Genomic DNA, 25,587 nt, shown 5'->3' with positions numbered 1-25,587 from the left:
TAGATCCCATATGCTATTCTTTATCAGATTTAAAATGACATTGTTGAAGAACTACATATTTCCAGTGTTTTTCTTTACCTGGGAGCCTAAACGATTCACACATCCTCTACCACAGATGAATTAGAGGAGCTTTACGACGTTGCGGTACACGTGATTGCATCTTTCAGTCCTTTATAGCAATCATATTGGAGATCATACTGCGATTTCAGGATGCTAAACCTATTCTCCTGATTCTCCTGAACTAGCCTATTACTTCTACAAATCTCACTAAAAAGTGGGTTATTTTTGGAATACGAAACATTTAATTGCGTCACATGGGAGTTTCCAAGCGTTCCAAGACACCTTTTTTACGTTAAACTGCGAACCTCAAGAAGATGCTACCTTTTTTACGCACCGGGTGCATAGACATATGACAGCTTTTGCAATGAGAGGTTCGTTCTCAACATGTTTTTTCCAAGGATTACACGTGGAGAGAGGCGCTTCGTGAGAGGAAGACCTGGCTGGTGAAATTACTTTTGATTTTTGTGAGAGGGTATCGCTCTGTTCAATGGCTCCGGCTTTAAGGTTGACTAAACGTACGGATGCCAACCCCTGGCCAAGGATGTCTTCAACTTTCTGGGTTGTGATACTGTTGACGAGTCTCTTAATCGTCTACTGCGGTAAGTCCTCTAGCTCTGGCTCGTTTCCCCTGGTCATATTGGTTCATATTGAGAAAGTGCTGCTGCGGTAGACTATAGGGTGACCGTGGTGTCACTGTCTACTGCTTTGACATGAAAATTATGCGACAGCAATATCGGGAAATCACTTCAAGAGTTATTGGTTTTGTCATTGCAGTCGAACTCATATCGTTTCAAAAGTAGGCTATTGGATAACAGTACCGATCTCATGCAAGAACGCGCCCACTCACGTATGCACAATCACACACACACACACACACACACACACACACACACACACACACACACACACACACACACACACACACACACACACACACACACACACACACACGCACAGAGGCAACAAATAATTTACTTATAAGAGTAGCACACTCACTCTGTTGGATGTGTGGAATTGTCAAGTTGGCGGCTTACTTCAGGGCCATCAGCCTGTGGAAAGGACAATCATGCGTCAGCCACTGTTTGTGCTATTAGATCATTGCCGTATTTCACCTGGTTGCAGTTGGATAGCACTGGACTGTGATAGACTCATTAGGTGGAAGCTTCCTCATCATCACATTTAAATGAAGAGAATGCCATGAATGAAACATCTACATTTCGTCTTTATTTTTTTCTTCATTATGATCTTCATTTAGCCCACCCAAGTTAGTCTCATTGAGAGAAAATGTCATCTTAGAGAGACATTCATGGCCGGCCCTAACTCATATGTGTATTCTGACCACGAAAGGATAGCATGCCATGCCAGTATTATTCACTTGAAAGAGATCTCCAGCTGGCTCTATGGGTTATGTGTGAATATGTATGGGAAAGGAAGCATTAGTGGTGCTTATTACAAGCTAAGCTATTTTATTAGCACTTAAGCTAATGACTAACAATAATTCCGTTGTCTAGGGGCCACATTTACCACAACAACAGATCCCTCCTCTTCGCTAGAATTTCATTGAACATTCTTGTAATTTAGTAGAGCTTCTTATCCAGAGCGAGTTACAGTAGTGAGTGCAAACATTTTCCTACTGGGCCCCCGTGGGAATTGACCAACAACCCTGGCATTGCAAAAGCCATGCTCTACCAACTGAGCTACTTACACGGGACTCATTTCCTCTCCTCTTCCAGAGTCTTAGGTTCATTATAGGCTGCAGCAAAAGTCGAGGGGGAATTGAATCTGTTTTTTCATTTTCTTCTCTTTTGTCATGAGAATGAATGTCCTGTGTGTTTCGATCACATAGAGACTGTGACTGTTTAATCAGTGGCCAGTGTTTCTCTGGATGTTCCAGATCAGTGTGTGTCTGTGTGTGTAAATGTGTGTGTAGCAACTCTTCCTCGGTGGAAACCTGACATAGCAGGTGTAAAAGAAAAGCCTGAAACTACATATTCTGGTATTGACAAGATTTAAAAAAAATGTACAGGGAGGTTCTCTTCTGCAATGTTGGCTGTTTGCTCTGGTCAGCCGTCTACAGAGCCATATTGATCCTCCCTACTGTTAAACAGCTGTTTGCCTCTAACGTGATTTTACACTTGTTTCCTGTGTCCCTTTCCTTGATGAATTCTTCTTTCTCACGTTCTCCTCTCTGCCTCTTCCCTTTTGTCCTGACCTACCTTTTTTGTACATTTCTTCCCTCCTGGCTTGTCTTTTCTACTTAGTCTGACTCCTTCCTCTGTCCCTTTCCTTGTCCTGGCTTGTCCCTCTTGTCTGTCCTTTCCCGTTTCCTGTCCAGTCCCGTCTCTCTCGTCCTAGGCTGCCTCTACCCTACTCTCCTGTCTACCTTCACCTGTTTCTCCTGCACTCTTCCCCCTATCCAAAAAATGGCTTCTGAAGCAGTGCCCTGACCTACTTGTGGTCTCTGACATGAATCTCAGAACCTGACTGGACTGGCTGACCAACAGATGGCATGCTTCTCTACTGTGAGTCACAGAGCAGAAACATAGCCAGAGCTGATCCATAATTGTTATGCTGGGTATGAGATGAAAGTACAGCGTGTGTGTGATTACATCAGCTGGATGAGAGGGTTTGGACTACGGCTGGGCGGTGTACTGTATTTTACCGGTAGTGATGCACGGACCGGTATGGGTTTTTACTTTACCTTCTATAACGATATTTCAGTGTTTGGTTTGTTAAATGTGATACGCCACTCTGGCACGTGTTATGTCCGTTTGTTTAGTTGACTCCGTTTGCTACTCGTGTCGTCTCTCTCTCTCTCTTTCCTCCTGCATGTCGCTTCCCCATGCGCATCCCACACCAAGCCCCGCCCCGTCACTCAGGTTGTTGCTCAACCAAACAACCACGGAGTCACGAGCACTTGCCATGCCGTCACACTGTATGCATGGTCAGATGCAACAAGATGTTAACAACCAAGTTGATTTCCACTTTGGTTCTTAATATAAATCCACAAGCGTTCTATATTTACACAATTAGTTAGTGTGTCTTACTGTCTGCAAACAGCTATTTTGTATTTTCTTAGCAAGTTGTGGGTAAAATAAATTGTGTTAGCCACTAATGTAAGTAAGCTGGCTAGCTAGCTTGCTAAATGTACAAATAGTCAAAGCAAACATAGCTAGCTCATACAGCCTGATACCAGTTCTGGTGTAGGCAAAGATCACCATGTTGTTTGTGCAATGGTATCTTCTAAATCAAAGAGGAATAGGCAAAGCATTAATATGTTAGCTTGCGCTAGCTACATGAAATAAGAGAAAACATGTAATCTTACATCTAATTAGTGTTCTCTGGGAAACCCTGACCAACACTTTGGTTCCTACTCTTTCACAATAGTTCCTCCCTGGCTTCTTCATTCACGGTCATGTCAAATAACAATATATTCAAAGTGCTGCCCACTCCACTGATTATGCAAACCATTAGGGACACCTGCTATTTCCATGACATATACTGACCAGGTGAATCCAGGTGAAAGCTATGATCCCTTATTGATGTAACCTATTCAATCTACTTCAATCAATGTAGATGAAGGTGAGGAGGCAGGTTAAAGAAGGATCTTTAAGCCTGGAGACAATTGAGACATGGATTGTGTATCTGTGCCATTCAGAGGGTGAATGGGTAAGGCAAAATATGTACGTGCCTTTGAACGGGGTATGGTAGTAGGTGCCTGGTGCACCGGTTTGAGTTTGTCAAGAACTGCAATGTTGCCTGGGTTTTCACGCTCAAGTTTCCTGTGTGTATCAAGAATGGTGCACCACCCAAAGGACATCTAGTCAGCTTGACACAACTGTGGGAAGCATGGAGTCAACAAGTGCCAGCATCTCTGTGGAATGCATTAGACACCTTGTAGAGTCCATGCCCTGGCGAATTGAGGCTGCTCTGAGGGCAAAAGGGGGTGCAACTTAGGAAGGTGTCCATATAGATGATTCCAACAGTTCACCATTTCATTAGGCCTAGATATGTTGCCCATATCATGCAAAGTGGCACAGTGTGCAAATGCTAACAAATGAGTGCAGGAAATGACGGAATTGGATTGAACAAAATAAAACAATCACAATGGAGAAAGCCACATTGAAATCACATCTAATTTGTGTGGCCACCCTAGGGTCATGAACTACTCATGAAGCATATTTAGAACGTTTACTATTCAAAAACATAAAATACCGTCACACTGTAAAGAATGTTACATATATATATATATATATATAATGATATGATATTTTGGCCATATCGCCCAGTCCCCAGGCATTATAAGACTTCAGATAATGTTTGTCAGGAAATGGCAGCATGACAATAAGGACAATCTAGCCATATATAGCTTGGAAAATAACTGGCAAAATGTTTTAAGGCGGTACTTGTTTCTGAAAATCCTGTTACTGAAGGCATATCTATAATCCGTAACTCCTTGTATAATCCTGATTGTATAATGTGTGCCTATCTGTGTAGAAACCCCCCCCCCCCCCAGAAAAAATCCAAACTGGGACCTATAACACAGCAGAGTTATAGGTGCCAGTTTGGAGATATCCACACATTGTACATTCCGGATGGACAGACAAGGAGTTACAGATTATAGACATGCTTTCAGCAACAGGATTTTTGGAAACAATTACCCCCTAAAACAATTAGCCAATTATTTTCCAGGCTCTTCATTGTAGCCATCTAGGACATCCCATGCGAGGTGTCCAACAGTATATAGGGCTAAAGAGAATCTAGTCTATGTTGTAATTAGCATATATTAAAGAGCAATGTCATCTTATTTGGTGTATTATTGACCATAAACACACACACACACACACACACACACACACACACACCAGTGCATGCTCCGCGTGACACCTATTTTCTCACGAGTGTGACCATAAGCGGCCGAGAGGAAATAAATGGAAGGTCTATGATTATGACTGTGACTCATATGGAAACTGTCTCTCACAATTACCATCTCACTGTGAGATCTGCACAGACGCAGCTGAGAGAGAGAGAGAGAGAGAGGGAGGAGAGAGTGAGGGAGTGTGTGCTTGTGTCTGTGTGTGTGTGTGTGTGTGAGAGAGAGACACACACAAGGCTGCACACTAGAGATGACACTTCAGCTTAATTCACCAACAGCATGTCAAAGACTGGGGTTAGTTCATTCCCATGGATGTCCTGATTCCGTTTAAAATATGTCCTTAGTCACTGTTAATATTTATTGTTTTTAAGTGATTTGCACACAAATATATTTAGTTGTAGAGACAGTTTTTATAAGTGCACTGTAGCTCCCTCCTCTGGATGTGACACGAGATGCGTTTGTTTTTTGTTCCAGTGATATTATTTTTACTCATTCATTGCCTCTGCTTGTTGGCGTTGAATTTCTAACGAAGAGGCCATAGAGATAAAAGTCTAAACGCCAATAACGTTAGCCCAGTGCTAGTTAGAACCATAGGAACGTGTGTGACTGGGGTCCTCTGTGGGGTTACTGCATGAATATCAGTCAGATGGTTGTGAACGTGCAAAGTAGAACAAACGCTGGGCCATTAACAAGCTGTACTGGGAGGTTAGGTTGGGATGTTGATGCTGCTGGATTATTATCACTGCATGTACCTGAATGGGAAAAGTGCGTTGGTGTGTGTGTGTGTGTGCTGTTTCAATGTGTTGTGTGGGAGACTGTCTATAAGTAGGATCTCAGGAGCATATTGTTTCTCAGGGTGCTTACACTGATCGTGAGAGAGATCAGAGAGGGAGAAGGTGGGTGAAGGGAAGCTTGTACAGTTTGTCCCTTCTCCCCTGCTGTACCTCCCACCCTCAGGGTCAAATCCAGCAGTAGCAGATGAATCATGTCTGGTCCTGATGTAACACCTGCTCCCAGAGATAGGCCCGACAGCACCACCAGCCCCTGTAACACACCACTATGAGTCACTACCGCCCCACACATCTTCAGTAGTCATTACAGCCCACCACACATCCCCATTCACTTTAGACACCCACTGACTCACACCCACATTCTCAGCATACACGTCACTCAGCACTCTGCATACCCGGCTCACTCCAACACCAGCACACACACCCCCACAAATATCCCACTGTCTTAGATGAAGCATCTTCTAATGCTCTCTGTTCTGTTTGTTTATCTACATGTCCTTAGTCTGCTCTACCCGAATCGATAATATTGTTCTGGCCTTCCAACGGTGCATGGGGAACACAGCCTTCTGTAGCCTTGTAATGCGCAGCGTGGTACGTGTTCATGGAGTTTTATTACTGAACACTGACATACAAAAGAACAACGTGAAAAAAACGAAACAGCTCTGTCAGGTGCAAAACACACTAAACAGAAAAGAATCACCCACAAAACACAGGTGGGAAAAGGCTACCTAAGTATAATTCTCAATCAGAGACAACGAACGACACCTGCCTCTGATTGAGAACCATACTAGGCCAAACACGTAGAAAATACAACATAGAAAAAGGAACATAGACAACCCACCCCAACTCACGCCCTGACCAACCTAACACAAAGACATAAACAAATAAACTAAGGTCAGAACTTGACCAGCCTCCTGTAGCCTCAGCACTGTAGACTCAGCCCTCAGGGTGTTCATGGAGAAAACCCAGTAGGATATCATCTGATAACCCAAGTCCCTGATACCTAGCCTGAGAAACTTGCCTGAGACATCAATGTGTTTGAAATCGCTGCAGCAAGATGACAAGGAACTGCCCTCAAAATCCAAGCAGTACTAGTAGGTAAACAAGCCTGCATTTGAACATCTTATTATATTTCTGGCATTGCACGAAGGGCATTTTTCTGGGTATAGAAATTGAGCCACTGTCCACGTGCACATCTATAACTATCAAGACGTGTTGACGTTTTCACCATCAGAAAGGAGAAAGAAAGAACATAATGCATCTCTGTGTGGGAAATGGAGCTACTTGAACAAATGGTGTGACCATGGGTGTCATACAGGACTTGGAGAAAGTTCCCCAGCTCTGTGATGTTAATGTATGTATCACAGATGGGCCAGAGAAATGTTGGCAGAAGATGAGGATTTTGTGACTCATAAAACATTGCTAAGTGATGAAATCCTAGTTAGTATATAATGCATAAGCAGCGTGGTAACCGATGACATAGTAATCTGCTGCTGATACTGTTCACGTCTGTTAGCTGATGACCACTTTGATGATTTTGTCTTTGATATTGATTAGCCTCGTGATATTGGCGGATGTGGCTCAAATAATGTGCCGTTTCCATTGCCTGCATTACCAGAGTACCACCGATGGAGTCCAAGTCTGATCAAATCCCTTAACGATTATCTTCAACAAACTATCCCCTTTAATGATCCTGAAATAAGTTCACGAACATGATCAGATATGTCTTTGATATTGCTGGACGTAGCTCAAATATATCGGAATATTGATTGTTTCGAATGGCGTATAAATCCAGTCTTCTAGAGAAGTAATGATCCTGTTTCTTTGGTCCAGGATAAAAGTATAAACCAAATTCATTCAGAGAAACAACACAACATTCTATGTTGTTCTCTGTGTAATGGGAAAAATCAATGATTATTGCCTTTTCAATCTGCTCTTCCAATACCTCATACCTGGTAACACCTAGGACAAATAAAGACACGCTATTCAATTACAAGCCCAGTGTCCATCTTTTACATATCACCATCTTGTTCATTGGCTCCATCTGCTCCAACAATTCATGTTGGAAACACCCAGGAGAATAGCTTCATGCAACAAACCAGCATGACAATCCATCTCTGTCACCACGGTTGTTTATGTTTACAGATTACCATGACAGACAAACACAAACAAACATAACAAATGGGAGGGGTTGAGGGTTGCTGAACGATAAAATAAAATATTTAAAAAGATAACTAGGGTAAATGTACCATGTCTGCAAAATGTATGCAGTCTGTATGAGCTGGAAGTAGAAGCCTAAGTGTTGTCGTCCATTAGTTTACTCCAAATACTGTACATGAGGGTGGTAGGGTTAAGGGAAAATAATAAAGAATGAAAAGATATTTAAGAAAATAAGAAATATGTATATATATTTATGGGGGATTGGAAATTATGCAGATAATTACATTGTGTTTTTTGAGAAAAATCTGATCTGTTACACTATAAACTACCAGCTTGTCTGTTAAATGAGTTAAAGAGATGGATATTGTGGATATTTGTAGCTCTGTTTTCAAAACCTCGATCAGCAGTGAAACTGCAGCTTCTGAAAACTTTACATCCCCCTACTGCCTGCGTAGGGTCACCACAAGAGAGGCTTGTTGACCAGACGATACGTTAACAGATCCTTGGGGCCTATAAAGCGGTGAGAGTTGTGAAAGCGGTTCACATTGACTTGGTTTCACAGGGTAGAGTGCCGGTATCTGGTGCTGTGTTCTCGCCTAACTAAACATATCAGCTTGGGTTATGAATGACCACAATGGTTCAATGTCACTATTTTTGACATGTTCAATTGAGACCGTGTTGTCTCTCGAAAGCCTCGGTCTCTCAATGTGAAAGCTGATGTAACTGAGACCCTATGCAGAAAAACAACAGGCTGTAATATCAACACACATGTCAGCTAGTTTGTTTACTTTCTCATAAATGTCATTGATAACGATTCAAAGCACATTTTATTGGTCACGTGCGTCACAAGTAACCATTTCACTGTCGGCCTACACATGTTGTTTATTAAGCATGATATGAGTGAACAAACTAGCCTACATGTGTTTGTGTTTAGCTCTGGCATCAGTGAGTCTGTCATCAATTATAGAGATGATTCGATTCCTGGTTAAATGCTGCATGTCGCTCACATCATGAGTTGTTACAGCATGCACAATGCATGGGTATTGACATTTCACACGGATGAGTTTAGGGCCTTTCGTGTATCTTACAAAGTTGATCATTGATAGGCATATAGGAGTGATCATTTAGTTACACAATGACTTATAAGAACTGAAACACACAGGATCAAATACACCCGGAGTCCTATCTGGACACTTGGAGAGAGAACAAGAGAAAGTCAGTTTGATTCGCTGAGGGAGAGTAAATACATTCACAGAGGATGGTTAGAGCTACTTCTCTTTATTATTGAAAAAAGCAATCGCTTGAAAAAAAAATGCCACAATGGCATTTTGAATTCCTGGAGGGCCTTAACCCTGACACAGACAGACAGCTCACAGACAAACGACAGCAAACGTCTGGAGCAGAGAGGAGATGCCAGCAAAGTGGAGAGAGAGAGAGAGAGAGAAGAGAGAGAGAGAGAGAGAGAGAGCGAGAGAGAGAGAGAGCGAGAGAGAGAGCGAGAGAGAGAGAGAGAGAGACAGAGACAGAGAGAGAGAGAGCGAGAGAGCGAGAGAGCGAGAGAGAGAGAGCGAGAGAGAGAGAGAGCGAGAGAGCGAGAGAGAGAGAGAGAGCGAGAGAGAGAGAGAGAGAGAGAGAGAGAGAGAGCGAGAGAGCGAGAGAGAGAGAGAGAGAGAGAGAGAGAGAGCTTTCAGCAAAGACAGAAAGAAAAAACCCATTAGACAATGAGACAAAAGCAGATGGATGAAAATGCTCAGTCCGTCGACCCACAGTTCCCAGTCCGTCTTGGGAATAAAGTGTGAGGTAATACAATGAAGAAGTCAGATGGAGACGGAGACTAGCGGAGTGGAGACTTCAAGAAGTAGAAACAAATATTACATTAGACGAGACAGGACCATTCATCTCTGTGCCTGAGAGGTAGTTCATCTGCAGAATAAGGAACCGTGCCTGGTTGATGCATGTTGCTGGGGCACCTAATGGTGTTGAGGTCAACTCTATTTAATCAATAGTTGCTGTCCTGCCATGGAGCCCCACACAGGCTTAACACGATGACAGACATATACTAGGAAGTTTTAATAAGTGCATTTTCGTTAAGTTATGACTGTCTAATGTTAGCATCGTTGATCTGAAGATATTATCACAGGCTGTGGCCCAGCGACACGTTTTAGCAGTTGAAACACAAGAGCTACAAATCCAGTGCACTGTATGGTAAATGGCATCTACATACCATCTTCTGTCTTACATCTACATAGATCCATATGGTAGATGGACAGCAGCACTTTACCCACAGTCGGATATGAGCAAGTGTTGAAATGTATGGGTCATTCTCAGGCCTGTGTAAAATGGGACAGTCTGGCTTCTCTTGGCACTATGCCGTAAATGGCATTACCTGGATACTTGTCTCAACGGATTGTATTACAGGAGCGATTACTGATGGACCCACAGGTCATAGGCCATTTCTGGACTGGAATCATTGGACTACGTGGTATTTCTTTATACTTAGCAATTCATGTGATCGATATGCAAATCTCAGCATCTCAAATCTTACACACAATGTCGTTTTAGAATGCAGAGTTGAGTATCGTAAGAAACGGCATTCCACACACATTCTGGACAACTGTATGTAGTGTTATGTGATGTTATTACGAGGAATAAAGGAAATGAAAAGAAAAAGACAGACAGAGCGAGGAAGAAGGGGAGAGAGAGAAGAAAGAGATACGAGAAATGATAGAGGAGAGAGAGAAGAGAGAGATAAGAGAAATGATAGAAGAGAAATGATAGAGGAGAAAGAGAAGAGAGAGATAAGAGAAATGATAGAGGAGAGAGAGAAGAGAGAGATACGAGAAATGATAGAGGAGAAAGAGAAGAGAGAGAAGAGAAATGATAGAGGAGAGAGAGAAGAGAGAGAAGAGAAATGATAGAGGAGAGAGAGAAGAGAGAGATAAGAGAAATGATAGAGAGAGAAGAGAGAGAAGAGAAATGATAGAGGAGAGAGAGAAGAGAGAGAAGAGAAATGATAGAGGAGAGAGAGAAGAGAGAGATATGAGAAATGATAGAGGAGAGAGAGAAGAGAGAGATATGAGAAATGATAGAGGAGAGAGAGAAGAGAGAGATACGAGAAATGATAGAGGAGAGAGAGAAGAGAGAGATACGAGAAATGATAGAGGAGAGAGAGAAGAGAGTGATACGAGAAATGATAGAGGAGAGAGAGAAAAGAGAGATATGAGAAATGATAGAGGAGAGAGAGAAGAGAGAGATACGAGAAATGATAGAGGAGAGAGAGAAGAGAGAGATACGAGAAATGATAGAGGAGAGAGAGAAGAGAGTGATACGAGAAATGATAGAGGAGAGAGAGAAAAGAGAGATACGAGAAATGATAGCGAGAGAGAAGAGTGAGATAAGAGAAATGATAGAGGAGAGAGAGAAGAGAGAGAGAAGAGAAATGATAGAGGAGAGAGAGAAGAGAAATGATAGAGGAGAGAGAAGAGAGAGAGATAAGAGAAATGATAGAGGAGAGAGAGAAGAGAGATAAGAGAATGATAGAGGAGAGTGAGAAGAGAGACAAGAGAAATGATAGAGGAGAGAGTGAAACAGACAGAGAAACAGAGAGAGGGAAGGGATAAGACACCCCTATAAGACATTTTCTGTAAGAGAGAACCAGGAAATGAAGCCTGAAGGTATCCATTCAGCTGTAGCAGGGTAATTCCAGCTGATACTTTTCTACATGTCAAACATGGCTTGGTTAAGCCTGGCAGCTTCTGGATGGGGGGGAATCTCTCTCTCTCGCTTTCTGTGCCTCTCTCTCTCACTCCCTCTCTCTCTGTCTCCCCCCCTCTCTCCCTCCTCTCTCATAACTCTCTCCCTCTGCCCCCTCCCTCTCTCTCTCTCTCTCTCTCTCTCTCTCTCTATGATGATAAAGTGTTTAATTGTAACAGTGACACTCTCATGGCATGTAAGTTATCTACAGTAAGTGGAGAACCTCAGGGTTAGAATATGGAATGCCCATTACAGTGGAACAACAAAGATCCTGTAATCATGACTGTGTCCCAAATAGAACCATATTCTCTATACAGCACACTGCTTTTTGACACTGCTTTTGACCAGAGCATTATGGGCCCTGGTCAGAAGTAAATATGAAATATTAACATGTGCTATAGAGTGTCAGCGTTGCTTGTGTGTGTTTGTGTGTGTCTGTGTGTGTGTCTGTTTCTGTGTGTGTATGTTTCTGTGTGTGTGTGTGTGTGTGTGTGTGTGTGTGTGTGTGTGTGTGTGTGTGTGTGTGTGTGTGTTTCTGTGTGTGTGTGTGTGTGTGTGTGTGTGTGTGTGTGTGTGTGTGTGTGTGTGTGTGTGTGTGTGTGTGTGTGTGTGTGTGCTGAAGAAGGATAGTTGGAAAAGCAGTTACTCCTACCATACAGAAAATGACATAATATTGATCATATTTAGCATAGAAAAACATTTAATCCCTTTAATCAACCAAAATAGGATTGTGGGGTATTATGTATAATGGTGAAATTCCTTAATATGATAGTCTCCCAGATTTATTACCCCCTCAAGTGAATCTCAGTAATGGGTGTTAGCTAACACCATTCCACTATCCAGTGACAACCAATCCCACAGATTCACACAAATGTAATTACTTCATTTGTCAACGTCGAGAGACAGACAGCAACTAGAGACAGACAGCAATTGGTCCTTGCAATTGTCCTTCCAGTGTGGAGAAACTCTTTATTTCATAATTACTTTCTTATCCCTCCGCGTCTCCAATTTATTTAATCACACGCATAATCATTCCATAACATTCTTTCATCATTTCATATTCTTTCCTTTCAGCCCGTGGAGGACATTCCGAGGGACGTCACTGCATCTCGATCAAAGACAACAGAACAACCCCAGTTTCTAGAACTCCCTAAGAAACATATGTATTATTCATACGAATGACATATTCATTTTGGGGATGCTTCCCAAATGGCACACTATTCCCTAAGTATTGCACTACGTTTGACCACAGCCCTATGGGCCCCAGATCAAAGGTAGTGCACTATGTAGGGAATAGTGTGCCTTTTGGGACCAAGTATGTGTGACCTTGTAATCATTCATATTAATGCTGAAGGTTATGACATCTGTTGTGGTCTGTGGTGTTGTTTCAGGAAGAGATCACAATTCGCCTGTTATTCCCTGCGAACCCTCCCTAACACACAGGACAAATGCCGACACGGTAGTTAGCAAGTCCTTCTGCACTGTTACGGAATATCTTAAGAATGTGTGTGTGTGTGTGTGTGTGTGTGTGTGTGTATGTGTGATTGCAAAAGGGGGTCAGGGGGCAATTAGGGAGAGAGGGAGAGAGAGGGAGAGAGAGGGAGAGGGAGGGAGAGAGAGGGAGAGAGAGGGAGAGGGAGGGAGAGGGAGGGAGAGAGAGGGGAGAGAGAGGGAGAGAGAGGGAGAGAGAGGGGAGAGGGAGGGAAAGCAACTAATAACTCTAGAGTCCTAGCTGCCTTCTGTACTGTATTGGAGAGATAAAGAAAACAGGAAAATATACAGTACAAGTCAAAAGTTTGGACACACCTACTCATTCCAGGGTTTTTCTTTATTTTTACTATTTTCTACATTGTAGAATAATAGTGAAGACATAAACACTATGAAATAACACATGTAGTAACCAAAAAAGTGTTAAATAAATGAAAATATATTTAATAGTTTAGATTCTCCAAAGTAGACACCCTTTTCCATGATAACAGCTTTGCACACTCTTGGCATTCTCTCAACCAGCTTCACCTGGAATTATTTTACAATAGTCTGAAGGAGTTCCCACATATGCTGAGCACTTGTTGCCTGCTTTTCCTTCACTCTGCGGTCCAACTCATCCCGAACCATCTCAAATGGGTTGAGGTCGGGTGATTGTGGAGGCCAGATCATCTGATGCAGCACCCCATCACTCTCCTTCTTGGTCAAATACCCCTTACACAGCCTGGAGGTGTGTTGGGTCATTGCCCTCTTGAAAAACAAATGATAGTCCAACTAAGCGCAAACCAGATCGGATGGCATATCGCTGCAGAATCCTGTGGTAGCCATGCTGGTTAAGTGTGCCTTGAATTATAAATAAATCACCAAGGACCAAAAATAACCAAAAATCTCAAATTTTGACTCATCAGACCAAAGGAGAGATTTCCACCTGCCTAATGTTCATTGCTCGTGTTTCTTGGCCCAAGCAAGTCGACCATGAAGGCCTGATTCACGCAGTCTCCTATGAACAGTTGTTGAGATGTGTCTGTTACTTGAACTCTGTGAAGCATTTATTTGGGCTGCAATTTTTGAGGCTGGTAACTCTAATGAACTTATCCTCTGCACTCTGGGTTTTCCTTTCCTGTGGCGGACCTCATGAGAGCCAGTTTCATCATAGCGCTTGATGGTTTTTGCAACTGCACTTGAAGAAACTTTCAAAGTTCTTGAAATTTTTCGGCTTGACTGACCTTCATGTCTTAAAGTAATGATGGACTGTCGTTTCTCTTTCCTTATTTGAGCTGTTTTTGCCATAATATGGGCTTGGTGTTTTACCAATAGAGCTATCGTCTGTATGCCACCCCTACTTGTCGCAACACATCTGATTGGCTCAAGCGCATTAAGATGGAAAGAAATTCCACAAATTAACAAGGCACACCTGTTAATTGAAATGCATTCCAGGTGACTACCTCATGACGCTGGTTGAGGGAATGCCAAGAGTGTGCAAAGCTGTCATCAAGGCAAAGGGTGGCGACTTTGAAGAATCTCAAAAATAACATATATTATGATTTGTTTGAAATCTTTTTGGTTACTTCATGATTCCATATGTGTTATTTCATAGTTGTGATGTCACTATTATTCTACAATGTAGAAAATTGTAAAAATAAAGAAAAACCCTTGAATGAGCAGGTGTGTCCAAACTTTTGACTGGTTTTGTGTATAATCTCTGGATTTCATAACTCACTGTATCATGTCTTTGGGTGCTGTCTCTGCGTTCCAAATGGGACCCATTTCAATGTATACCATATAGTGCACTATTTTTGACCTGAGCCCTATGGTTCGAAAGTAGTGTACTGTACTATACAGGGTACACGGTGCCATTTGGGACATAGTCTTTGTCATTTCCATAATGAGGTCACATAGGATCTCTCCAGCGTGCTCCATGGAATAGACTGAGATAATTGAGTCCACTGCAAATGTCACAAATGAAAAAAGGTTTAACGTTGCATTGCGACCTTGACGCTCTGATATTGGATATTGAGTGGATTCCGTCGTCTCCATTTCAAAAGCCACACCTTGACCTCTGATATGGGGCGTAGGGAGAGAAAATAGACAGGGCCACACATGGTGTGGCAGAGAGGAGAGACTCATAGACAGAGAGGAGAGACTCATAGATGCACACAAGCATTCACAGACGCACTCACCTACACTCTCCTCATCATCATCATCATTGCTATCTGGGGCACTAAGGTGTTAAGATGTGTTCCTGAGGGAGGGAGCCTCCATCCCTATTGTCTCAGCTTGGAGGTTTGGTTGGTCCAGCCACTACTGGTCCAGCAAACCAGCATCTATTTAAAGGAGATCTCTGTTAGATTTATTGGCCAGGTTTAACTGTATGGTAAAATAGCACATTAAAGCAGATGATATCACAGTGGATGGAATGATTATGCGCACTTGCAGAAAGTGGAGGAGGCCCGTCGTAATTAAATGCAAGGTCCTGGCGAGAATACAAACGCTCATGCACCAGTGCACGCGCACACACACACAGACACACAGACACAGACACACACACACACACGCACACAGACACAGACACACACACACACACACACACACACACACAAACGCACACGCACACGCACACACACACACACAAACACACACACACGCACACGCACACACACACACCACTTAACCAAACCGGGACTTTTTTTTTTTAAAGGGACAAAACGCTGAGCTGCTGGGTTTTTTGAATTTCCTCTTCATGAGTATTTGTCGTAAAAAAATGTTTTTGCTTTGTGCTGGGTTTTCAAAGGGTCCTATTTCAGTCCTAAGTGGCTCATTCTGGGAGCGTGCGCCATGCGCCGTACTGCCAAGGGACAGCACACTTCATTTTACTCTGATTGGTTGACTAATCTTCTTGTTTTGCAGACTGTGCTACAGAATGGCTGAATGAAAAAGAGTACTGACGCTCGTTACTTCGCTAATTGCTCACCCAAATGGCTAAACCTAGCCCGGGACACTGTATTGCAGAGTACAATTGCAGTGTTTTCTGGCTAACTGGAGAGTCATAAAGACTTTATAGGGAGATGTAACAAGGCTGTGACCCCTGTTTGTAAGGACATTCTCCAATACTGTACATCTAGGTGCTTGTGGCATGTTGTTGCAGAGTAAAACTGCAGTGTTTACCGGCTAAATGAGGAGTCAAAAGGAGGGAGTGACTATATAGAGAGAGAAAGGCTGTGATCACAGTTTGTAAGGACACTCCAACAACATGGCCATGCTAGTGCCAACCCTTTCTACTGTTCGACTGTTTCTACTATTGAACACATGCCTTGGGGTCCCTTTAAACCGACAACACAGCACACACATACTCAACAATGCACCACTCCCCACCTCTCTTCAAGATGGCGTCGACAGAGAAGGCTGCCTCGCTTCTAGTTCTTAGGAAATTTTGCAGTATTTCGTTGTTTCTGTATTATTTCTTACATTGTTAGTCCAGAAAATTGTATGTGTTATTACATACAGCCGGGAAGAACTATTGGATATCAGACCGGCGGTAACTCACCAGCAATACCAGCATTACGACCAGGAATATGACTATGCCGAAGTGGATACTATGTTCTCACCACCCAGGGCATTTGAACTGATTCCAGAGGCCGACCCAAAACAACGTAGATGGAAAAGGGGTACTTGGAGTGGTCTTCTAGTCTGACTTAGGAGGCGCGCACATCACCCACCGCTTCCGAGTATATTACTCGCTAATGTTCAGTCCCTGGAAAACAAAGTGGACGAGATCAGGGCAAGGGTTTCTTTCCAGAGAGACATCAGGGATTGTAACATTCTCTGGTTGACGGAAACATGGCTCTCTCGGGATATACTGTCGGAGTCTGTCCGGCCATCTGGATTCTCAGTTCGTCGCGCCGTCAACAATAAACATCTCTCTGGGAAGAAGAGGGGGGAGAAGTATGTTTCATGATTAACAACTCATGGTGGAATTTTGTTCACCCGACCTAGAATACCTCATAATCAAATGCCAACCTATTATCTCCCAAGATAATTGACTTTGATAATTGACTTTGATTACGGCCAAGTACTTGGCCGTAATCAATCGGAATCCACGCTTCAAGATTGTTTTGATCACTGGGATATGGGATATGGGATATGTTCCGGGTAGCTTCCGAGAATAATATTGACAAATTCACTGAAACTGAGTAACTGTGTAACTGAGTTTATCAGGAAGTGTATAGGAGATGTTGTATCCACTGTGACTATTAAAACCTACCCAAACCAGAAACTGAGGATAGATGGCAGCATTCGCACAAAACTGAAAGTGCGAAACACCACATTTAAACATGGCAAAGTGACTGGGTACATGGCAGAATACAAACAGAGTAGTAATTCCCTCCGCAAGGCATTCGAACAGGCAAAACGTCAGTATAGAGACAAAGTGGAGTCGCAATTCAACGGCTCAGACACAAGAAGCATGTGTCAGGGTCTTACAGACAATCACGGACTACAAAAGATATACCATCCACGTCACGGACACCGACGTCTTGCTTCCGGAGAAGCTTAACACGTTCTTCACCCACTTTGAGGACAACCCAGTTCTACCGACGCGGCCCGCTACCAAGGACTGTGGGCTCTCCTTCTCCGTGGCCGACGTGAGTAAAAACATTTAAACGTGTTAACCCTCGCAATCCCGCCGTCCCTTACGGCATCCGTAGCCACGCCCTCAGAACATGCGCAGACCAGCTGGCTGATGTGTTTACTGGCATACTCAATCTCTCCCCATCCCAGTCTGCTGTCCCCACATGCGTCAAGATGGCCACCACTGTTCCTGAATGCACAAGCGTTTCGCTACGCTCGCTACGGCATCTGCTAAACACTTGTATGTGACCAATAACATTCGATTTGATTTGTAAAAGCTTAATCTATCTCTCTAGAATCATGCAGCATTTAGGTCTCGTTTGTGAGAAGCAGCTTTTGAGCATTTCCGCGTTTAAATAGCCCGTACATTTTCCACAGTAAGCAGCTCACCCCAGGATAATTCAGCCCGGAATCAAATGCTCACACCCGTTTGACCATTCCGGCCTCCCTCCCTAGCTTCCATTGAACAGCCTTGTTTCTCACAAAATGGGAACTAGGGACAAGTTCAAAATGTCGATGTCTCCTTCTGCTGCTGCTATAACTGAAAATACACAGACTCAAGCAAGACGAAGCAAGTTAAAGTTGCCTATTTCTTTCTGTAATAAATAAATACAGCAAGCCTTCTGTGGTACAAGATGTCAGCAAACATAGATATAGAGGGTTGAGGAAAGTGCTATTTGGTTTCCAATCTGCTAGGGATTTGTTGTTGTTGTTGGTGTGTGTGTGTGTTAGCTACTGATTCTATTTCTCCCTGTATAAATATTGTTGCAGCCTTGTGGTGCTGTGTACTTTTCTATTGAGTGTTATTGTGTTACATTGTATTGTAATGTGCCATCCTCCAAGCTCTCTCATCACAGTGCAACACGCTTTAATCAATTGAAAGCAGCAGAAACCTAGAGGCGTGCCAACTGCCAAGCAGGAGTCTTGTATCCGTGAATAGTGGGGTGAACTAATTCACAGAATGCTTTCTAATCTGTTACATAATCAAGATGGCCACCGACTGAGTAGAGCTTGGCAGTTGTGCTATTTTTTTTTTTACATATTGTGATAAATTGTCTGAATTGATGTTATAAATAGAACGATAAGTTTTTAACATAAATATGCACCACATTTTTTTAACTATCCTTTAACTAACTTCTAGTTTGATTGTTGAACTTCTAGTTTGAGTGTTGTGTGTGTGTTACGGATCCCTCCGGAACTTTCATTACACACACCTGGCCCGTATTCCCAGTGGTTAGTAATTGTATAATTGGTTTACCATTTTTGGTTTATAATTGGTTTACCATTTTCCTGTCGATTATTGTCACAATGTCCGTTGGTGCGTGTGAGTACCTGTGCCGTGTGTATTGGCTTTCGTGCCATTTTGGATTGCGCAGATGATTACGGGTCTCGTCCCGTGTGTTAATCATTGTGCGCTTGTGTTATTTATTCGAGGTACTCCTCGCTCTTTTGTTTGGGTTTCGACCCTGTGTTTTGTATAGTGTTTGTTTGCTCTTCGTCCCCGTGCCTTTATACGGCGCGCCGTAATTTGTGCTCAATAAAAAAAACTATTACGCATTCCTGCGCCTCTCTCCCGAATCATTTATACCAGTGTGACGTTGGCTTTGGTGGGTGTGGGCGTTGGTGGGTGGATGTGTTGTGTGTGTGTGTAAGCTTTCTTTGCATCCATTCTGACTGTTCTGTTCCTCACAAGGCAAAATACATCAAATATCCCCAGAAACGTAGCTTGTCCATACTCCCACTACTGTACTTTACAGTAGCCTAGCAGACCCTACGCTCTATGAAAAAAAAGGTGCTATTTGGAACCTAAAAGAGTTCTTCAGCTGTCCCCATTGAGACCTTTGAAGAGCCCCTTATGCTTCCAGGTAAAAACCCTTTTGGTTCCAGTTAGAACTATTTTAGGTTCCATGAGGAACCCTTTCCACAGAGGGTTCTACAAGGAACCGGAAATGGTTCTGCCTGGAATCAGAAAGGGTTCTACCTGGAACCAAAAAGGGTTCTCCTATGGGGACAGCCAAATAACCCTCTTTGGAACCCATTTTTTAAGAGTGTACCTGCACTGGAGAAGGTGAAGTAACACAGATCCCATAATTATATGCTTTTCACGTTACTCTACAGTAACAAGAAATACACAAGTGGCTTCTGGAAGCCTACAGTAGATGTGGAGGCCCTAAAGGCAGTTCAGCCCATTCATATGTACACTCAAACAATGTTTTTTAATAGAACTATGTTTACAAAGCCAATAAGTCTCATGGAGAGTGAACAGTGAAAACAGAACAGTTTGTTGCACTGGACAAGGGCCAGCTTGTCTAGAGACACAGACGCAGTCCAAGGTATTACGCCCAGTATACAGGATTCCATTAGTGAAGCTGTTATGACCACTGGGAAGTAGCGTGGTATGTTTCCTTTATTTTGGCTGTGCATGCCATCTTGTAATCCTATACCCCCCTCCCTTCTCTCTCTCTCTCTCTCTCTCTCTCTCTCTCTCTCTCTCTCTCTCTCTCTCTCTCTCTCTCTCTCTCTCTCATTCTCAATGTGTTACATGGCACCATACAAACCACAGATATTTATTAAAAGCAGTATATTCTGAGACTTCTGGCACCAAAGAATTCCAATACTAATGTGTCTAGTCATACAATTTAAATACCCACGGCTTTAAATTGCTGTCACAGAAATCACCTGCTGGCCAAAAGACAGATCCTGAATGTGATTTGAATAGATACAAAATATATCTATGACTCCAATTATTATCTTCCTTTTCATTAACGCGCATTTTATGGTATTGTCTGGAGAGAATGTCCTTGTGTGCTTTGCATAACAATGATAGGAGACAGGTATGAATTCAGGGCTGGATTTAGTAAAAAATATTCCCATTTGACACATGGCAGTAACATTTGTTTTAAGCCCCATCTTCCAAAAGGGATATTTTCTTTATTTGTGTTTTCTCTCTCTCTCTCACTCTCTATTCTCTGCATTTTCTTCAGAGAGTGGAGAATGTATTTTAGAAAATGATTATTGCTCTGTCTGTGGGACAATTGTATGACCACTCTAGAAATATACTATTTCAGAGTATATCATTGACTTATTTTAGTTTGATATCAGATCTTAGTACTTTGTTAAATCGCTGTTACGTATCACTGAGTGTTCAATTAACTCTATTCCATTAGGGCATCCTGACGATGATCAGAATACAGTAGAACATCTAGTATGTTGTTAACTTCGTCATTAAAAATATTTTAATGGTTATAAAATCACTCTTATAGTGCTCTCATTTTGAATGTTTCAATCTATTTACAAAATATATACTAAATCACCCATGCACATTGATCTGAAAAAATGTGCTGGACATTACAAACTTGAAGAACAATGTTGTTTGAGAAACGTAACTATGAAAGTCAAGAAATCACAATGCATTTTGATTATCAAGGACAAACACTCAACTAAGTTTTACCAAAATGTCACAAATGTCAAACTGTCTGCGCTTCAATTTGAATCGATCAGAAATTTGACAAAATGCCTGTTGCATTGTGAAGTAAGACAGCCGTAGACAGCTTTATATCTACAAGTCCTTGTCAAACTTACTCTTCTGACAAAAAGCACCCAAAAAAATACAAAAAGCCAAGATTAGCACTACTCAAACACAAATCAATGATGTTGGATAAGTCAAGCATCACAGGCTACAATCATCCCATTTCAACAGAGATTCACCTCTTCCCTCTCAAACTCTTTAGCTGCTCTACTCCAGCACAATGCTTGCTGTGCAGCTAAATCCCCCACTATCCTTCCACAGCATTCTCCAAAGCATCTCTGTCTTAGGGGCAAACAGTGGGAAGGCTTTGAGGAGGAGACAGCCCAGTGGCCCTCTGAAATCCCACGGATAGACCTTAACACCCTCGTCATGAGCTTTTCTCACAGTGACACGACTTCCTATGTGTGTGTGTGAGCACGTGTGTGTGAGCGTCTGTGTGAGTGAGAATGTGTGTGTGGGTGTATGTGTATGTGAGCGCGCTCACGTGTGTATGTGGATGGTGGTGTGGCCCCGCAGGCTTTTTGATGTGGCAGGCCCATCGGTCCACTGCGGCAGACCCCTCCTCCACCTCCATTCCCTCCGCTCCGACACCTCTGATCTACACAACCAGGACGTTGCTGTCCCAGCACTGATAAAGGCCAGACAGGAACCAACCCACCACGCACCTGGCTGTGTGTTGATAAAAAAAGCAGGCCAGATACCATCCCACCAGGCCATGGGATGAGGGCCAAAGAGGAGAGGATGAGTGACTCAGAGACACCACATGATGTGGCCAATGTATATGGCCAGTGTAGTGTTGCATCGATGGGTTGGTATACGAGCTCCACCGCAGTTACATACCAACTGCGAGGGTGGGCTCAGTGATGCCTACATTACACACACATAAACAAGTAAAACATTTGCTCACTGTGATTGATGACTCCAGTGAGAAGAGAGTGAGAGAGAGAGAGAGATGCACAGACACAAAGAGGCAGAGAGACTAAAGGGCCATATAACTACCAGACAGAAGAGGAGTACCTATCAAATATATTCTCCCTTCTCTGTCCACAGCTGTCATGGGGACTTCATCAAAGTCACTCCCCTGCCCCTTGATTGTGATCTGTCTCATCAATTCTCTGTGCTCGGCAGCCGCAGCAGGACTGATATTGCCGCGTCGCACTGCCATCGATTACCTTCCCCTCTGGACCACAGCCGCAGGCTGCCTGTCTCTTCGTTGCCTCACCCACTGTCGACCGGCAGACCTGGGTTCGAGTATTTGTTTTCTTTGAAACATGCTGAGCTCTTGATAGAGCCTGGGGTTTATTTGTTAAGTTTCTTGTCAGCTCATTTAAACGCCGTAGTTACATGTGGGTTGGCATCCCCCGAGGGTCCTTGAGGACTGCATACAGAGATAGTAGACCCTCTCGCTCTCTCTCTCTCCCTGCCGTCTGATTGCTGGAGGATATGGTCAGTTTTCAACCACTCTGAAGAAGAGAACACGTCCATTCTATTTCAACCTAAGCGTTGGCCACTTACATAAGCACTAATGCTAACAACGCTAATGTAGCGTGATAGGTGTGTAAGCACAGTTTACCCTCCACTACAACCCTAGTGGTGCCTCTGCCATCGAGATTAAATTCATATGGAATATTTGCATGGGTAGTGGTGCCATAGAAATAAATATGTGTTCACCATGGGGGTTGTGCCATCAACATGGTCTGGTGCCATAGAACTGAATATATGTCATCTCTATGGGGGGTTGTGCATTGTCTAGCCATTATACCAAACAGCCAAACAGGGAGAGAGAGGAGACTGGACTGGCTGTCTGGTCACACTCCCCTTCTGCTCCTCCAGTCCCAGTCACATGAAAGCAGAGAGGGAAATGATGGCTGAGCTGAGAGAGGGGGTGGCTGATCTTCTCTGCAGAGGGAGCCTGCCAGGCCCCCCTGTTCCCTGCACAGATGGAGCGGTGTCCGCCTCCCCTCCCACTTGCCTCTCCCCTCACTGCAGAGAGCTCTGCCAGCCAAGGAACCCATCGACCCAAGAGGAGATGTGTTCTGTATGTCTGTGTGTTCTGTGTCTGTGTGTTCTGTGTGTGTGTGTGTGTGTGTGTGTGTGTGTGTGTGTGTGTGTGTGTGTGTGTGTGTGTGTGTGTGTGTGTGTGTGTGTGTGTGTGTGTGTGTGTGTGTGTGTGTGTGTGTGTGTGTGTGTGTGTGTGTGTGTGCACTGTGTGCGACTGTGTGCGCTCTTGCAAGTATGTATGTTTATAATAGGGGTCCAAACCTGCATACAAATGTCCTTTTCCAAACAGGAAATTCCCCATCAGTATGTCTTACTTTACACCTTTCTCTTTAACGGTTATAGCACATAAATAAAATAAAACGATAAATATACATACAGCAGACTGGAATAGATGGTAGATTGTGTATTGGTGGGCAGAAAACCGGCTGAGCTGAATATGCAAATAAGATGGTGGATGGTGCCTCTGTAAAACATAAGCATTACCCTGCAACCATGCAACCAATTTGGGGTCCTGCTTTAGATGCAAACACATGACTGATCATAGAGAGCTGATGGTTGTTTCATGATGGCAGCACCCCAGGGCTTTGTTGTTATTTGTTGCATGTAATCCAGGCTCTCTCTATTTCCTTCTCTCTCTCGGTCTCCGTCTCTCTTTCTCTCTTTCTACATTGGCCTGGTTCCGAACCACATCACAGCATTAAGCAGAGTGGGTCGAAAAATCACATTAATGGATATAATGGCATCCTAGTTTGGCCAAAAGTAGGGCACTATCGGGAATAAGACACCATTTGGAATGCATTCTATTTTGGACACAGCAAATAGGGAATAGGATGCCATCCTTAGATTTTTCTGAGTTTTGCCCCCCAGACAAATGACAGCCAGTAACGGAGTTCAGTTTGATGGTTTACAGTTTGAAGATCCAGCGAGACATCCCTATTTATTTTATGCCATGTGCTGCCAACTACGTCCTCGCCATGTGCTGCCAACTACGTCCTCGCCATGTGCTGCAGACTACGCCCTCACCATGTTCTGCCGACTACGCCCTCACCATGTTCTGCCGACTACGCCCTCACCATGTTCTGCCGACTATGCCCTCACCATGTGCTGCCGATTACACCCTCACCATGTGCTGGCGACTACGCCCTCACCATGTGCTGCCGACTACGCCCTCACCATGTGCTGGCGACTACACCCTCACCATGTGCTGCCGACTGCGCCCTCACCATGCGCTGCCGACTTCGCCCTCACCATGCGCTGCCAACTTCGCCCTCACCATGTTCTGCCGACTACGCCCTCACCATGTGCTGCCGATTACGCCCTCACCATGTGCTGGCGACTACGCCCTCACCATGTGCTGCCGACTACGCCCTCACCATGTTCTGCCGACTACGCCCTCACCATGTGCTGCCGATTATGTCCTCACCATGTGCTGGCGACTACACCCTCACCATGTGCTGGCAACTACGCCCTCACCATGTGCTGCTGACTGCGCCCTCACCATGCGCTGCCGACTTCGCCCTCACCATGTTCTGCCGACTACGCCCTCACCATGTGCTGCCGATTACGCCCTCACCATGTGCTGGCGACTACGCCCTCACCATGTGCTGCTGACTACGCCCTCACCATGTTCTGCCGACTACGCCCTCACCGTGTGCTGCCGATTATGCCCTCACCATGTGCTGGCGACTACGCCCTCACCATGTGCTGGCAACTACGCCCTCACCATGTGCTGCCGACTGCGCCCTCACCATGCGCTGCCGACTTCGCCCTCACCATGCCCTGCCGACAACACTCTCACCATGTGCTGCCGACTACGCCCTCACCATGCGCTGCCTACTACACCCTCACCATGCGCTACCGACTACGCCCTCACCATGCGCTGCCTACTACGCCCTCACCATGCGCTGCCTACTACGCCCTCACCATGCGCTGCCTACTACGCCCTCACCATGTGCTGCCGACTTTGCCCTCACATCATCAGAACAACTTCTTTGAGCATTGCTTTAGGGCAATTCCATGGTAACGGGATTACGCTTTACTCTGGGGGGTTTTCATTTCAAAAGTATGCCAAACAAACCCCATACATTTAAAAGCGATACAACTATGCGAACAACTAAACGAACAAAGTAACAACAGTATGCACAACTTTTAACAATTTCCACAGAAAAATGCACCAAAAATGATTTTGTTGATGAACTGTGCAGATGCAAACATTGGTAACGGAGAAACGTTTTTTATGTGACCACGTGACCACGTTTTCCTAACACTATCTGCTATGAATTCAGATTAAAAGATTTCTGAAAAGA

At 43.9% G+C, this 25,587-nt stretch overlaps 1 protein-coding gene across 2 annotated transcripts in view; it reads left to right on the top strand.

Moving 5' to 3' along the window:
- Nucleotides 1-323: 323 nt before the first annotated feature.
- The window catches only part of LOC135514702 (chemokine-like protein TAFA-5), a 159,274-nt gene continuing 134,010 nt past the window's right edge, over nt 324-25,587 (top strand). For both annotated transcript variants that reach the window (XM_064938230.1, XM_064938229.1), the window contains exon 1: nt 324-659. In XM_064938230.1, coding sequence (XP_064794302.1) covers nt 548-659 — 112 coding nt within the window. In that variant the 5' untranslated portion in view covers nt 324-547. The remainder of the gene's footprint in view (nt 660-25,587) is intronic.

This window comes from Oncorhynchus masou, chromosome 26 (genome assembly GCF_036934945.1).
Source record: "Oncorhynchus masou masou isolate Uvic2021 chromosome 26, UVic_Omas_1.1, whole genome shotgun sequence".
Lineage (NCBI taxonomy): Eukaryota > Metazoa > Chordata > Actinopteri > Salmoniformes > Salmonidae > Oncorhynchus > Oncorhynchus masou.
This window is presented reverse-complemented; position numbering and strand designations above follow the sequence as displayed.